Source organism: Drosophila subpulchrella, chromosome 2L (genome assembly GCF_014743375.2).
Source record: "Drosophila subpulchrella strain 33 F10 #4 breed RU33 chromosome 2L, RU_Dsub_v1.1 Primary Assembly, whole genome shotgun sequence".
Taxonomy (NCBI): domain Eukaryota; kingdom Metazoa; phylum Arthropoda; class Insecta; order Diptera; family Drosophilidae; genus Drosophila; species Drosophila subpulchrella.
This window is the reverse complement of record NC_050610.1, coordinates 5,767,637-5,785,236: the sequence shown is the minus strand read 5'-3', so window position 1 is coordinate 5,785,236 and position 17,600 is coordinate 5,767,637. Positions and strand designations below refer to the sequence as shown.

Here is a 17,600-nt window from a genome sequence, read left to right as displayed (position 1 = left end):
TCATAGGTTTGTTTTAAAATATTGTTCCAATTTTTATTCTAAGTGAATTTGGGAACGGAAAGGTTTATCTCCTTTGCACCTGCCTAATCCAATCTAATCGATTTTTGCCACTTAAGGGGCTAATCTTTATTGCTGATTAGTTGGGGGTAAAAACTACCTGGTGGTGTTCAACAATTAGTAGTTGCCATTTGGTATTCGTGATGAGAGCTTCCTGTGTAATTTTTGTGGCCCTTCTGTGCTTCTCCTTGGGCTCGGCCAAGCTTTTCGATGATGAGCTGCGGGAACTGACGGAGTTCTTGCGTTTGCAGATGCGATGTGGTTATCCGGCCAGAGGGGTTCCCATTTTGGCCCCGGCTCAGATAGCTTACCAGGAAATCGCACTCAGGTCGGAGAACTTTGGGTAAGAAATTCAAAATTTTAATATTTATTTTGGGAATTGATCCTAACATGCAAAATATTAACCCACAGTTGTAATGGAAACTTTACTGAACTGATCCTCGAGGGTCTTGATGGCTACGAGTTCTCCAAGCTGGAATGGAACAACGTTTTGAATACCATTAAGTTCGACATGAACTTTCCCAAGATTTCCCTGAAGAGCTCAAACTATAAACTAAATCTCCTGGCTCGTCTGTTTGGAGCTGACTTCTCCCTGTGGGGCGATGGAGTCTGGAGTCTGGAGCTGATCAACTTCCGAGCTTACGGCAGCTTCGTCATTCGTCCAAAGTCAGCCACCAGTGGGGTGTACGTAAAAAGCTGGAAGGTTAACTGGGAGTTGGAGGAGGCCAAGTCCCAGAGCACGGGCTTTATGAACAGTCGCCTGTACACTAAATTCATCAACGATCTGATCAAGGAATATCTAGATATCTTGATCAACGACAACCCCACGGAAGTTTCCCAGTTTATGGAGGAGCTCATTGTGCCGCCGATGAACTTAGTGCTGGAAAACGTAGCCTGGTATGAGATTACCGCTATCATTTTGGGACTGGTCGATGGCATTCTGCCGGTGGAGGCTATTTGCTGAAGTGCTGCCGTCGAAGAAGTCGACAGCCAGGTGTTCCAAGTGATTAAATGTGAATAAAAAACTTAGACAACAGTTGATAACAAATTAATGGGAATTACGTGTGGTCTTTTTGGTTCTACATAGATTTAAGAAAGATAGTCTTTCAGTTGTATATTTCAGAACTTATTGATCCGATTTATTTGGTTCGAGGTTCATTTTAATATTTATAAAAGGTTCTTTATAGTTTGAAGGAAACAAGTCTTTAAATTTCGTATTGCTGACTTTCTTTATAAACATAGTTTCTACCAGAACAATGTTTTTAATAGCCCACTTCCAATTATAACAAAATACTAATAAATCATTTTTTCTCGAACTCTCTTTGCAGGTAAGCTCGATTAGATTTCCCGTTTATTGGCAGTGAGTATATAAAATATTTCCGGCCTTCATCATAAGTTTCTATTTTTGGGGACCTCCATTTGGTGTTATAATCGTTTGAACCATAAATTAGTGTTGATCTTTGTGCGTTGAGGGGAGGCGAAAGCAAAGTCCATAATCGGATTGGGAAATGTGGAAAAACGCTGCCGAGCAGCACCAGCAGGACATCTCAATCGCCGGTACCAAACCGAAGCACGAGTCCTGTCGCAGCAGGACATCGACGGGTGGTCCTGCGAGTTTCGGTCCAACACTTTCTAAACTCAGATTTGCGAGTGGCTTTGCCAGCAGCTGTTTTTTTTGTTCCACTGTCTCTTACTTTTTATATCCCTTCACAGATTTCGTTGAGATTATTTTTTAGATTGCGGTCTAATGTCATCATTTGTTGTTAATTAGTTCAGAGTACTGCTAAGCGTCTCCTTGATCTCAAAACTCTATTTTACTCCAAACTCTCCAGCTTTCTTTCACCGCAATGAAATTCGTTTTGGCTCATTTCATTTGCAATTTACGAGCCATCTTTCTTCCTTACATTTTCCTATTTCGGGGCACACCTTGCGTCTCCTCGAGAGAGATTGTCATAATGCAAAAATAAACAAAAAGCCGTTGTGGGTTTTTGTCACGAGTACGTGCTCAGTGCCCATCTGTGAGATATCCTGCTGTTTGTGGCATTGTCTCGAAGGAAGTTTTACGACCTACCGGACAGTCTGTTGCATTGTGCATTGTCCTTGCCGACTAACAGACTTTTTGGCCGCAATCCGAACCCAAGGAAGCCAAGCCATTCGAAAGAGCGAAAACTGCCTAGGAAAAGGAAAACCACCCAACCCCATCCATTTGTTGACATTTACGAGGCAATTTTCCAAAAGCCATTAAATTCTTTTAGCTGAATGTACCGCCAACCCACCGACTTCCCCGGGCATCTCGTTGGCCTAGTTTGATTAGCCTCGATTTGTGTATGACCACAAAAAATCTACTGAACTCATCTCATCCTCAATGGGAGACTTAAGTGTGGGTTTTTGCATATGCCGTAGGCTCCCTGGGTGGCTGCTTGAGGATCTCAGCTGGAGGTATGAAAATGTTCTCAAAGGATCTCAAGCATCCATTATTGGCACCCCACAAGGGAATGAATTCATGAGTTGTTCTTTGTTTGTAGTGTTTTTAAGATTTCCTTCTTTAAAGTTGAACTAAATAAAATGTTTCAATGTTATCAAACTTTAATCTCATATCCCTAAAGTATTTCTTTATTTTTTAAAGTCCTGCTTGTAATGAATAAAACATGTTATTAAAGATTATAAAGAACTTGTTGAATTGTTAGTTTAACTTTTTAATTAGTTTATTCTTCCTCAACTTTTTAGGCTCCTTTAATTGTGTATGATAATTAGCTGGAATTCCTTTCATAGTTTCATCTTGCCTTTTAAACCAACCCTTCGAAGCGAGTTTAACCACTTAACTGGCTCGTAGAATCCCCTCTTTGAAGTTGCCCACTTCTTTGGATCCCACCTTAGAGCAACTTTAATTGCCTACGCTTGTTTTTGGGCCTTCTGAGGGCTTTCAGGCCTCAGCTCACCTGCTACCACCAGTTCAGCCACAAGGCTAATTGAAAGAGCGAGTGCAAAGCTTTGCTTTTCATTTTCCACACTGGTGAAAGACGTAAATATTTGCATTCTGGGCAACCCCTTTGCGCCAAGGATTGAGTGCCAGAAATTGGGTTTAATTTAAAATTTATGATGCACTGAATTGTTGAACACTCGAATTAGGATTCATTAGAGAGCCAATTCTGAAGGGGGAAATAAATCATAGACAGTCGAGTCGAATGAGATAAGATACAAAATGGGTTACGACAAAGGTCGGGCCTCCATATGCTGTAGTCTTTTGTTTACTTAAAGAAGCTGACGTCGTTGTGTTCCCTCTTGTTGCGCATTAAATGGGTTTTAATTTGAAACGTAGTAAGTTCGCGACTTTCCTCGTCCTTTGCCCCTTTATCGCGGCAATTGTCCTGGCCAAGTCAACGGTGAAAACGAGATGAGAAAATTCAAAATACCCAGCGCAGAGATTCGCTGTAATTGAGCATCGCAATTTCCTGAAAATCGCACGCGAAGAAAAGGTGCGCTGTCCTGTAAATGAACAACCGCCACCGTAAAAAAAAAGAGAAATAAGAAATATGGGAGCAGAAAGGATGCGGCAGAAGGTTGTGCAAGGATGCGGCTCAGTTTCGTGCGCTTTACTTTTTATTTTTTCAATTAAGGTTGACATGCCCCTGTGTGTACTCATCTCGAATTTGTTTCATGTGCCAAGTCAAGCTGAAAATTGCGCATTTGCCGCGAGTTGCAGATGGGTTGCCATGGAACTTCGTCCTGGAGGCCTGTCCAAAGTTTTGCCTAACAGGATTACATCCTCTACTTGCAGTCTGTTCCTCGAAACCTGCCTGTCTCGTCTGCAACTTGGGCTTATCTCCTTGTTTAAGTCCCACCTCACTCGCTCTCCTGAGACGATGGGAATCAATCAATTTGTTGCTCTGTTGGTTTCACTAATTGAGAAATTCCTTGAAAGTGGAATTGGGAGGGGCTTAATGAATAAATCAACCTACAGGAGTGCAAGTTACCGAGGCCTAATATTGAGTTTCCTTTAGTTTCACTAACTTTAAAATAGTGCTTTGCGAACTAACTGGGAGAATTGGTAAGGAAATATCTAGGAAACAGTCTAAATAGGAAACAGTTTAAACACCTTTCTTTGTTAATTCCTTAAAAATACTTTAAGAAAAATGCATCCAATGTTTTATCCTGCTTAATAAAAAATGCAATAAATTTCAAAACCTTAAATGCTATTTATCAGTCCAACATTTAGTTAACCCTTCTCGTTATTAAACTGTGTTTTTATATCGAATGGTTATCAGTGTACCCTATCACTTTCGTATCTGCTGGTATCGCTAATGAAGCCAGCCCACATGTGCGTAGCTTTACTCTTTCGCACTCCGGCGATCCATCAATCAATCAATCAGTGATTTCAATTACACTCCTTAATCCTTGCCTGGCATGCACAAGGAGGCACTCGCAAACACTGAATATGACTTATTAGCATTTTGACAGCTGTCAAACCAAGAAATGCAGACACTTGCAGTTGGTTGTGATTGTGATTCCTATTCCTACGGATATACCGATTCCATATCCAAATCAGATCTCGAGCAAGCTGCTAGATTAACATGACAAACGGGGAGGTGTCCTGCCGTTCTCGTTTCGGGTCCTACCACCAACTGAACTTCCAGCAATGGGCAGCTGTTGCAGGGCAAACTCTCGTATCTTTGATGTGACACTTTTGTCAAATGTTTACACCCTTAACCCTTTGGCGCCATTGTCTTACGGGACCTGGGGTTAAGACCCTAGAATTTGAAAATGCTACAAAATACAATCTCTGTTTGAATTGTTTACATTGCTTTGTTACTTTTATGTTTCATTAGGGGCATTTGTTAGGATTTTATGAGAGCCATAAAACAACTTGTGATGAGAATTGTTTAATTTGAATGGTATGTAGAGCAGCAGGCATATGTGAGTATCCTTTTGTTGATTTCCGTGGCAGAAACTTTAAAAAATATCTAACATTTTGCTGCATAAATCATTTTTGCATCGTCAATTTATTATTTTGGGTATTTAAAAGTATTTTTGTGAAAACCAACTTCCACAAGCGAGTTCTGTATTCATTTGCAATACCACGCAACCATGACGAAATAGAGTTGTCCTCGCATGTCAGCAGCTATGGCAACAATCTCAAATCCAGCCCGAGTCATTCATCAAAATTATGTCAAATCATGCAAGCGGCTGTAAAAAATTCCCTAAAATTCTCCATGAGGATAAACAAAAATTTTAGAAAAAAAGCAAAGCCGAAAATGCTAATGAAAATCAATGCAAAAGTGCACAAATATTCGTGCAACCGCCAAGACATCAGTTCCATCAGCCACGGCGCATGCGCAGCTGCCTCGGGACGACCGGGCACACCGCACACATGAAGCTGTCATGTTTCTGGGCAGGACTCACCGCAGTCATCCTCATCCCCATCGCCATCCTCGTTCGACAGACAACAATTACAATATCCCTCCGCCCAACTGCAACGTCATTCCTTGTCCTTCATATTTTCCTTGCGGCTGCCTTCAGCTGATTTGCATTTTTAATCTCATAAGGATGTGCTGCCAGGCATTGTCCTTCGAATTGTGATGTATTTTTTTTTACCGTGCGGTTACTCAAGCTGCAAGCCAAGAAGGAAAAAAATATCTAAGAAAGAAAAAGAAAAAATCAGCCCCCTGGTAGGGTCTTCCTTCCTGATCTACATATGTTTAATCCTGGATTTCTGACACGACAGACGAATAGCTGTCTGTCCTGCCCGGGATTGTGTGAGAGTGTCTGTAATCCTCGCTGTCTTGGGACGCCTCATCCCGTCACGTTACGCTTGAATAATTAGACGTAATTAAAGTTCCTTTCACTACACGATTCTCAGTTTAGCTTTCGTGTTGTCAGGATTAGGAGTCAAGCCGATTCCTTGCCAGCATCTAATGTTTGCCGACAGATCCTGCGGATGATGAGGAAGTACATACATGGCACCGGAATCACATCTTCGAGGTGTGAAGGGAAGTTTGAGCATCGAATTTAATTGCATGTTGTTTGGGTAAACAGTTCATTGATTAAATTGCCCTTTGTACTCTTTATAAAGATTCAAATTAATTCAACTATTCAAAAAAGATGTTTTATTTACTTTTTTATTACGCACTAAGAACGAAAGGACTTGAGCAACTGACGGATTTTCAGTCTTAGGAAACTCATCTTTCAAATTTTAAATTAAAGAGCATTGTTTTAGTTGATACCAAAAAATATATCAATGTTTATTATTATTCAATTTCCTATTTTTTTTTAGGTTTTCTGTTACATCTTTGAATCTCCTTAAAATATATTTAGATAGATGATCTATACCCTTTACCCACTTTGATACGACTAATGGCGCTCCTTAAGGACCCGTTGATTCTCTTGATCTGAGATATTTCTTGTGATTGTGGTTGATTACTCATTTCACCATCAGATTTGAGGAGTTTAACTTTGTATTGTGTCACTGGAGTTTCCATTACGAGCGAGTAGTCTTCAAGGGTTTTTGTATTCTTTTGCGGTTTCTTATATCTGATCCGATTACGCTTCGCTCAAGACAAAACGGTAATCGATCTGTTTTATCTCTCCAGGGGGATGACGGCAATCCAAAAGAAGGGAAATAAATCATACAAAACTTAACAAAATCGATCGGCGAGATGACAACACAAATTATGTGAAAGTAATTTCTTAGATGAGAGCACACTGATAAAAGACACAATAAAACCAGAATAAGAAACAAAAAGTATCGGTAAAAAACGAAAGACAGCTCAAAAATATGGAAACTGTTCTCAAAAGTCATCAAACTTCGATCAATTTGCGGTTTCGGATATGATTTATTCGTAACGGTTCGGTGGTTTGCACTTGAGTGCTGAACTCCTGGCCCAGGACCAAGGCTAATGATGGGGATCCTTTTTTTTTGGCACTAATGGAGTGGACAGGCAGGCAAAAAATGTTCGAACACGGATCAGGATGTGCCAATGGCCCAGACCATTAATGAGCAAATTTTGGTCAATGGACTGAACTTACATTCATTGGGTTCATAGTTTAGTGTGGATTTGATCATCATTAATCACGCAATGAGGGCTATAGTATTGGAAATTTAAAAGAATGGATTTGGATTTTATTGTTAGAATATGTAGAACGGAAGATGGAAATTTAAACGAAAATAAATATCCTACATTAAACATATTGTTTAATATACCAGGAAATATTAAATTATATTATAGATTAATTTATAATAAATTGTGGGTTTTCCAATAAATTACCATCTATATATGCACACCCTAAAATATAAATTCCCTAACCCTTTCGTATTACCACAAATTACGATAACTCATACCTATCATGAGGTCCCAAGATGTAAATATTCCGCCTCTAGATCAGATCTCAGTTATTATGCATTTGAGATCGACAAAGTTTGCTCAAATTGACTGGGTGGAGTTGTCGCTCCTTACCTATTAATGTGCAGATCCTTAGAGCGTTTAGCCGTAGGAAGTCCTGAAAAATGCTCTTGGGTTCAAGTTTTTTCGTCTTATCCCCTTCTTAACCCTCGGCGACCGCCAACTGTGCGAGGGCACAATTATTAGCACTTAGGCGACACATTCAGGCCTACTCTTCATCCTGCGGCCCTGTTGCCGGGATGCTCCTTCCTCCACCGATCCTGTTCCGGTTCTGGAATCCAGTTCCTCTGCCCGCGAGGGGGCACTACCCTTAAGGCAGCCGCACAAGTGTCGATGACACTTGGAGGGATTTTTTCGGTTGCCGCTCACCGCAGCCATTGCAACGTTGCACGTTGGGCAAAAGGTAAAGGGGTTTTCGTCCTGGCACGTCCTGGCAAACACTTAAGCCAAAGTTAAACGCTTCGAGTGCTGTATTTTTGTTTTTGTTTGCATGTTTGTTTCCCCCTTAGCTTGCTCTGTTTTCTTCAATATACTCTATATAGGTATATATTCTTTTTTCTTAAGCCACAGCAGGAGATGTCCTCGTCCTTTGGTTGGGTATTCCGCTTATTTTTTTGTGTCGTTGCTGAGCCAAAACCTAAATCAATACGAACTCCGTTTTAATTCGCTTAAATTGCCGGCAGGACATCCCAGGGATGCTGCTTTGTGCGAAATCCCAAAAGGATTGCCCTGCTTCCTTCGGCTCCGCGATTGTTTGCCCCGCTGTTGTCACAGCTCTAAGCGCTTTAATTTTGATTGCATTCGATTTGTTGCTGCTCTTGTTTTCGGCTACCCGTTCCCCCGAATGTTTGCACAACTCTTTGACAAATTCACAGGCTCACTGGGCTCGGGAAAGGGATTGGGACCGGGGATCCCCTTCCACCGGCTCTCACATCCTTCGGCATCCTTGGCCTGCGCCTTCGGGCGATTTTCGCAATCTTCTGGCGGGCCCAACAGAAGGAAAAGGATTAACTATTTAGGTTTTTATGTCCGTGTCAAGGAAGTAGTCTGCCTCTGGATTCCCTCCCGGCAGTTCGTGTTCCCAGTTGTCCTGACAACGACTGCAGTTGAGGCTGCAAATGTTTTGCCGTTTCGCAACGAGCTCATTTCATTTACAATTCTCTTGGTTCCATTTTGTTTTTTTGGAGACCTAAAAACTGCATTTGTGCCTGTGTGATGGACAGCTCACAATGGGTTTGTTGGGAATGTTCTGTTAAGAGCCTATTTTGGGGGTTTTACAGAAAGCATTCAAGTTGGATTTTGCGGGTTTCTGCAGGCCACAATAGTTCTTAAGTTTGGAAAAAATCAGTACTCTTTCTGTGCAGATAAGAGGGAATTAACTAAATTTATTCATGAAATTCGTGAAAAGAACCACGAATAAAAGCTGAAAATCTCCAACAACTTGTTAAAAATTTTTAAGAATAACGAAACTAAAAGGACTTTTGTCTAGATTATTCCGTCCCAAAAGTGCTGTGAGGGTTGAGTTTTTTTTGGTTTTAAAATTCAATTTGGTTATATTTTTACAAATCTATAACTGTACTTAAAGGGATTTTTCAATAAGTAACCAGTCCCTTAATAACTTAGTGCTAACCTTTCCCAAGTCTGCTGTTAAAGCAATCCAAGTCTTGAATGAAAACTAAGACTTTACCATACTTTACGATCTTCGCACCCTCTGTGCCTAGAAAAATGTCGGAGCTATACGCCCAATTATATCAAATCGATCGTCACAGATCATCAAACTGATCTAAGCCAATTACACAGACAGCTGAGTGAGTTCGGGATATTGTGACTGTCTCGTAAATCAGTGGAGAAGGTGTGAGATGAGGGACAAAAGCCCAGACGCATTTAAGCTAATTTGTTCTGACGTCGCCTGCGACGTGACGGGATTCCTGATTCCGTATTCCGGAGATGGGAGATGGAGGATGGAAGAGTTCCATCCTTTATGTGTGTCAGGGCATTGTGAGTTGCGCTTTGAACAGGCGACAGTTTTGCGAAAACAAACCGCCGACCCACTTTGGCTCACAATGGATATACAGCAGGATGCAGGATAAAGAGGAGCATCTCTGCATCGCCATCAATGTAGAGCAAAACTCATTTAGTGGCTGCTGCCGTTGATGTTGATGCTGATGTGTTTACTGTGTTATCCTTTTTATGCAGTCGGTAAACGGGGGCAGAGCCCACTTCTGGTCCAGGGAACATAATGGAGGAGCTGCACAGCACATGGCGATTTCTCATTTGGCACAGACGACATTCCATCAAATGTAGGGCGTTCCCTGGAAGGGGAAACTGTCGCACATTGTTGCCTTTTGCCGCTGATAGATTACGCCTGCCGCAGGACATTCGAGCAGCGCTTCTGTGTGCGCGCAGGTGGCAAATCCCGGCCAGGATCCTAAGTCGCAGCACAAACCAAACGCTGACAGGCGACTAATTACTTGGCAGAGCAGAGCTAAAGGGATTTCAGCAGCATCAACAGGATCAAATTCCGAAAATGGCAAACGCTACGGAATTTCCCGCATTTGGACAAGTCCATGAATGACAGTCGTCGCATGTTGTTCTACCTTTTATTTTGATTTTTTTTTTTACTATTTTTAACACGGCCTACCTGCCAGGACATAAATCCTGGGCTGACATTCTGTCAACGTCAATGTGGAAAAACCTTCTGGCCCGCAACCGTAGGCCAAAATAGAGCACGCCCTGTTCTGGAAATTCGAAACGAAAAATTGCAAAGCAAAATCACTGAATCGATTGGGTTTAGTGGGGATTAAGGTCTCACCAGAGATTAAATGCCCCCAAACAAAGGATTTTTGGATAAATTTAATCTGAAAAAATTTAAATCAAATATTCATGTTCTTAAACTCAAACTTATGTTAAATCGTTTAGTGCAAATTACAATTTAATACTTTTAAACTTATTGAAGCTCTATCATTATTACCGAAATAGTTATTTATTATTGTACAATTTTATTAAAACTTCTATAGTTAAAATACTTTTCTTAACCTCTTAAAGCTCTATTACTGTTTCTATCCTTATAAGACCATATAAGAAATCACCATACCGTACCATACCATAATCTTAAATTTTTATAAGCCCTACAAAGAGCATGAACTCCTTGTTTGCATATTGCTCAAACTTCTGATCTACTTAGCGCCTTGTTTTGAACCCCTCTTAAAGCTAATACAATCATTTCGATTCCCCCTGTCAAACTAATCCGAAATGCATGCAAATGTGACCGAAGTACAATTGACAAATGGCATTAGGCTTTGACGACCATTAAGTCCACTCAACGGTCAGTTGAGTAATCAATCAAACTCTCAGGGTCCGACTTATTCGTCAACCCCTCGCAACTTGGACATGACCGTTGGTCAACTGACTGCAACCCCGAAAAGCGTGCTGCACTTAAACTGTCTGCGCCTGCGCGTCGCTTAAAATCCCGCTCAGGATATGCGGCGCAGGACACGCGACTTGCGCAGTTCATTAAAATAAAATGCAAGCCTTGTAATGAGGAAAATGCACCGTAATGAAATTAATGTGAGCACGCAAGGTCCGAAAAAAATAGAGTTATGGCGGGGGTTATATGTATTACAGCGGACTTTATAGCTATAGTGCATTGATAGGGGAGAAACTGGACTGCCCGCTGCTCAGGCATGTGCAGTGTTTCGCCGATCAGGAGTCGAAATGCCCATCATCCCTCCACTGAACCACCGAACCACTGGGCATTTGTCAAGTGCCGCGCTATTTTTTGCACCTTGACTCGAACGGCCCGCATAATTGGAACATTTTCACTTAAAATGTTACCACTCAGCGTGCAGAAAGTGCACTCATTAGTTCTAGTTTGTTTAGCCAGGACAATGCTTCTGGCATATGTGTATGCAAAAAAAAGGGAATGAATATTATAAACGGGAGCATTGAGGACATTGCGGTCTATGGAACGTGCCGGTTCTATGAAAATGTGGGCTTTGCCTATGAAAACCCAAAAAAATCTCCCAGATAATAAGCCCACACATAGGGCACGCGGAATATGGTGGCCAGCTTAGACAATCAAGGTGTCAAATAAAAATGTCAAGTTTATGGACCACGCGGCGATCGCCACTAATCTGTCAACAAAGGTGAATCGAGGCATTTCCTCTTTCCGCACCGAGGTTAGATCAGATCAACCCCTTTTTTGAGTGCCTGCGAGTGTGAGTTTGTGTGTGTGGCTGTTGCGTGTCCTTGTTCCGGACCGACAGACTGACTTACTGACCGACGGACGGCAGGACACGGCGATACGGGAGGAGGACAGGAGTCCTTTGGTCGGCTGTCATAATTAAAATATGACGCGTGTCTCGTGCGCAGGACAATTGCACCGCGGGTATGTTGGTATCGCTGTATCCTGGCAGTTGCCAGTGCATTCGACACGCAAGCCAACAGCAACAGAAGCCGCCTGCCGACCTGGTCAATGGTTCCAAATATGAATATGGCCAGGCAGGCTTACATACACATCCTTTTCGGAGCGACGGGTCGGTCATTGTCCTGCAACTGGGACAACTGCAGCAAATCGCTTTTAGCATGCGCCAATTATACAGATTGTAAACGGAAATTGCCTCAAATCAAAGTTGTTGCCTAGAAAATAGCTAAAGAAATTGTTCCTTTTTGTAAACGAAGCCGAGGAATGTCATGGATATATGTATAGATCCATATATATGCGGCAAGGGACAAAGTTGATTGCGGCAATTTAGATGTCGCCCGATTCGGCATACCAAAGGTAGAAGGTTGGGACAGCGGAATTGGATAGGTCATAATTGGACTTGCAAATGAGGTGTGATTCATAAAATATATACGACAGGAAAAAGGACAGTTTAGCACTTCCAGAAATTCAATGGAATATTTTGAAAACTCAGATATATTGTTCGTACATTTCATAATCCCAAGTCAGAACGTTTCCGAAAGATCATAATTATTATTTTTATGTTTATTGTTATATTTCTTAACCGCAGGGACTACCCAACATTAATAATTATCCTCCCAACAAGTCACAAGCTTTCACGTTAGGACCTTCTATTTTATGCAGACTGTACGTGACCGAACCACAAACATTAAATGTGGCTATCCCATTTAAGTATGCTCAAACCATCTCCGGTTAAAGATGAGATAATGTTTTTTATGGCACACTTTTGGGTCATAAACAATTAGTTTGCATAATGTGTGTTTTACTTTCCAATTGAGCAGGACAAAGGACCTCTTCGCTCTGGTCAACAGCAGCTGTAATAATCATAACAAACCCGAAATGGCCCATCCATGGCCTCATCTGCATACGTTTTTTATTCATCACTTTCGCCGGCACTTTCCACACCAGCAGTCCAGAGATGAGATGCTTTCCGACCAACAGCTGCCGACCCAAATACACATAGCCTATAAGGTATAATCCAACCACCCAGACAAGCTCTTTGAAGTAGGTGACGTTTAGGCAAACATTGAAGGGAAACGAAGTGATGGAATCGGGTTGGACGGATGCTGGGCAGTTGTGAGGATGATTTTCCATATCTGCTCTGCGGTGGACATGAAATTTCATAACATCAAGATATGAGCTTTGAATTATCTCTGATAGCCCGAGGGGGATGAGCTGGGCGATGGAACGTGTCTCTTTGATAAGCAAAAAAAAGTGAAACGAAAAATAAATAATTCCGAGGCAAAAACGTGCACTGCATTTGATAAGGATAAGCTGTGAGTTAGGCGTGTTCCAACCCTTCCCTTTGCTAATGAGCACACTTGAGCGAGTCACGGCTGCATTGTTTGCCCAGTCCGCTAATGAAGAGCGTTTTGGTACTGGTACTGGTAGTTGGTACTCATACTGATATCCGTTTGCAGGACTTGCATTGTCCTTCGGCGACAAAAGCGACGCATGTCCATCAAGTTAAATCACACAAAACGACTGAGGGACAGAGCGGGGGTTGCTAGCCATTCAGGACACCGAAATTGAATCCCAAAAACCAGTACTCAACCCGCTCATCCAGTTGTCCTTTGTCCCGAACCCGGATCCTTACCCTAACTTTCAACCGGACAGCTTTAAATGATGTTTTTCTGTTGGTGTTGCTGCATTTTTAATGCCGTGTAAACTTTATTGTTTAATTGCCTTTTTTGTGGGTTTTTGTCCTCCCTTGGCGATTCCACTTTCAATTTCAATTATTTTAATTACGCCGCAAGGGAATTTGTGTGTTTCGTGGATATAATTAACTAATTTCCAGCGATTTGTCAGTGGAACCAGCAATTATGCATTAGGATGACTGGTCGAAAAAAGGACACGCGTCATGTGTCCCGCGGACTGTAGTCGGGAAAAACCTTTCTTGTGGTAGTTTTTCCTCCTCTTTTTTTTTAGGGGTAAAAGTATCAATTGCATGTTTTTTTTAGTTTGGGATCTCTGTATCGCAAAACCTTATCGCATGTCCAAGAAGTCAACTGAAAAGCCGCAAGATGAATGTCCTGGTATAGGGGGTTGCATAACATTCCTCAGATGTCCCGCAAGATCTTGACAGTGAAAAATTCTACGCAGAAATGATCCCCCGATCACAGCCCTCGATTCTCTCGACTGTTTGATTGATTTGGCAAACAAATTTGGAACATTTTTGGCACAGAAAATTCCACTTTCTGGCTTGGGTTTTCGCATGAAAAATTGGTTCCCTTTTAGCTGAAATTGAAATTTCTTTTTTCGGGCAATTTGTTCGCAATTTTCATTGTTGATTTAGGTTACTGCGGTGTGGATACGGAAAAATAGAAAATCGGGAATGAATTTCTTCTTGAATGCCGGATATTGAATAATTTACTGTAATTTATTATAGCCCAAAGATATATTAGCTTCTCATGATTTAAATACATTTTTTATACCCGTTACTCGTAGAGTAAAAGGGTATACTAGATTCGTCGGAAAGTATGTAACAGGCAGAAGGAAGCGTTTCCGACCCCATAAAGTATATATATTCTTGATCGGGATCACTAGCCGAGTCGATCTAGCCATGTCCGTCTGTCCGTCTGTCCGTCTGTCCGTCTGTCCGTCTGTCTGTCCGTCCGGATGAACGCTGAGATCTTGGAAACTATAAGAGCTAGGCTATTGAGATTAGGCGTGCAGATTCCTGAGCTTCTTACGCAGCGCAAGTTTGTTTCAGCAGAGTGCCACGCCCACTCTAACGCCCACAAACCGCCCAAAACTGAGGCTCCTACAGTTTTCATGCTAGAATAAAAATTTTAATTGAAATGTATTGTTCTCATCAATACCTATCGATTGACCCAAAAAAAAGTTTACCACGCCCACTTGAACGCCCACAAACCGCCCACAAACTTCAAAAAATCGTAAATATGAACGCAGATATCTCGGAAAATATCAAAGATAGAGAAATGGGAATTCAGATTTAGATTCCGTAGGCTTGAGCGCAGCGCAAGTTTGTCACGCGAATATGCCACGCCCACTCTAACGCCCACAAACCGCCCAAGCCTGTGGCGCCCACAATATTCATGCTAGATAAAAAATTTTAACTGAAATGTATTGGTCTTGTCAATACCTATCGATTGATCCAAAAAAAACTTTGCCACGCCCACTCTAACGCCCACAACGCTTAAATCTGTCTACCGCCGGTAGGTGGCGCATTTCAACCTCGCTTTGCTGCATATCTCTATTTTCCTTTGGTCATTTTAGCTGAGTAACGGGTATCTGATAGTCGAGGTACTCGACTATAGCGTTCTTCCTTGTTTTTCTTTCTTTTTTCAGGTAAGCTCGATTGCATCAATTACTTACTCAGAGACTCGATGATTTTTAGTCACCTCGTGACTCACATCACTTATAAATTCACAATCAATTTTCCTAAATTCTGATATCATTGGATAAGCTGACTCAAAGGTTGTATTTATTGTATGCAATCACCAATTATCCATAGGCAATTTTACTAAGCAAAAAATCTCGTGTACTTACATAAATTCTGCGGCAAAATTATATCCCTAAGACAGCCGCAACAAATCGCAACAAAAAAACTGAACAACTTGGGATACTTTTCTGCTCTGGTAATGCGATCATAAAACCGTCATCTGATCTCACAACACCACATTAAAAAATCCAAAAGTAAAAAAGAGAATTCGCATCAAAACGTCAGAATCATTTCTTCAATATTAAATTTTGCACGCCATTTAAAAATCGCATTCCCAAGATTGCCAATTGCAACCTTGAAGATCTGCCAAAAAGGATTTGCCGTTCCACCCCTCAAAATTATTGGGCCAAAAAAATAATAAAAGAAGTACGAAATTCAATTTATGTCCAAAAATATTGGAAACATTTTTATTTGATCTTCTTTCTTGCGAAATTCGTACCCCTACTTAGTTCCTTTTCCCATTTGAACTTTGACCGTGTCCTGGAAAAGAAAAATCACTCGAGCGTGCCCTGATTTCGGTTTAGCCCACCAAGATCTGGTAGAGAAACACCCTGAAAAACTATACATGTGAAATTTTAATTAATTTTCTTGCGATCGACATTCGAACTGGGAACGTTTTGTTGCCTAAAAGTAGAAAAGAGAAAGGTCGTTCATATCAACAGGATTGCTTATTTAATAGTTGATAGTAGATGTTTTATAGAATAAAAATATATTACCGTCAATTACAGTTGCCATTATAATAGAACCAATAAAAAAAATAAACAGTTCGAAGAACTAAAGACATTTATCCATAGAATCTTAAACGAATTAAAATGTCTCACCCCCTGTGCTCTCTATGCATATTCATGAAACCCAATTCGTTAAACTCAATTACCATTCGCCATATTCAATTATCATATTCGCATCTAATTTTAGAAGGCTCTTTTGGAAACGAGTATGATGTATCGCATATCGCGTCTTACACAATATACTTCGATATTTAGCCCACTAATGCCCTAAGCAAACAGTTTTTGAAAGATATTTCGCGGCCTGCAACAATTGTGATGCTTTACTTACAGAAATAAAATAAACAGAAAAAAGTAGAAATACAAAACAAACACAAGGGCCACAACACAGCAGTCCCCCCGTTCTTCTCACCCACTGACCCTGAATAAGAATACAATTTATGGTCACCCCCTTTCCACGCCGCCACTACATGATTTCAGTATTTCAGTTCAGTTGAGTTCAGTTTCTGGCAACTTGCGTCAGTTGTGCTCTTGCCGCATTTACGTATGTAAATAATTGAGTTCTGCATATGAAAGCGAAAATAATTTAATTGTTTTTAAGAAACGCAAAAATATAATACACTCACTTGCAATTTATAATTATATTTCTTGATATTTCGGCATGACTTGGCAGCGGTTCTCGTTTGTCCCCTCTTGGGAAAATTGCCACGAGGCAAAAAGAAGAGCAAAAAAAGAAAACGATGAAAATTATATTTAATATTTGAATGGCGTTTGGTACTTCAAAAGGGGAAGTGTAAGATAAATACCCTACGGACTTTTGGGATTCTTTAAAAATTTGAAAGATTTGGGGACATTTTTGAGTCAATACTATGTTTGAATGGTATCTAAAAAAGGGATTTCTAACTTAAATAACTTAAGATATGGTTTTTAGCACATATACTGCATCTATCCTTAAAATACGAATCTGATAAATTATTTCGAATACGCATAGAAATAACATTTAACGCAAAAATACCCATATTAAATTTTTTTTTAAATTTTTTACACCTCAGACGCCAATATGTAAAAATTAAATTGTTTAAAACATTTCCTAACTTTTAAGAGTATCTGCTTTTCCCACTTTTACACATTGATACTTCTTTAAAAATATTTTTTGGAGCTGAAAATTGAATTTGACTGCCTTTTGCCTCGGGCAACTCCCCAACTAAGTTTTCCTTCAATTTGTATAAGGGCTCCTGGAGTTGAGGAGCTGGGAACCAAGTTTTGGGGCTGGCACAGAGATACAGATGCTGCTGCTCCAACAAAGCTCCCTCGTCTTCAACCTCACCGTTCCAGCGGTACTTAACATATTTGCATTAACAAGCGGACCCTCACACAGATACAGACCTAAAGTACATTCAAAATGTACATGTTTTTTAGGTATTCGGTATTCATATGTCTGCATTTGATGGAGCAGGGTTCTGGGATTTGGGGGCAAGCATGTCTCTGCAGGC

The 17,600-nt window shown here is 40.9% G+C and overlaps 2 protein-coding genes across 2 annotated transcripts in view; both read left to right on the top strand.

Annotated features, from left to right (window-relative positions):
- Window positions 1-17,600, top strand: part of LOC119548690 (centaurin-gamma-1A) — a 57,073-nt gene that overhangs the window by 14,611 nt on the left and 24,862 nt on the right. The window lies entirely within an intron of this gene.
- Window positions 160-1,093, top strand: LOC119548695. The gene is made up of 2 exons (XM_037856158.1): window positions 160-400; window positions 469-1,093. The coding sequence occupies exons 1-2, from the start codon at window positions 201-203 to the stop codon at window positions 1,019-1,021; spliced, it is 753 nt and encodes a 250-aa protein (XP_037712086.1). The 5' UTR covers window positions 160-200; the 3' UTR covers window positions 1,022-1,093.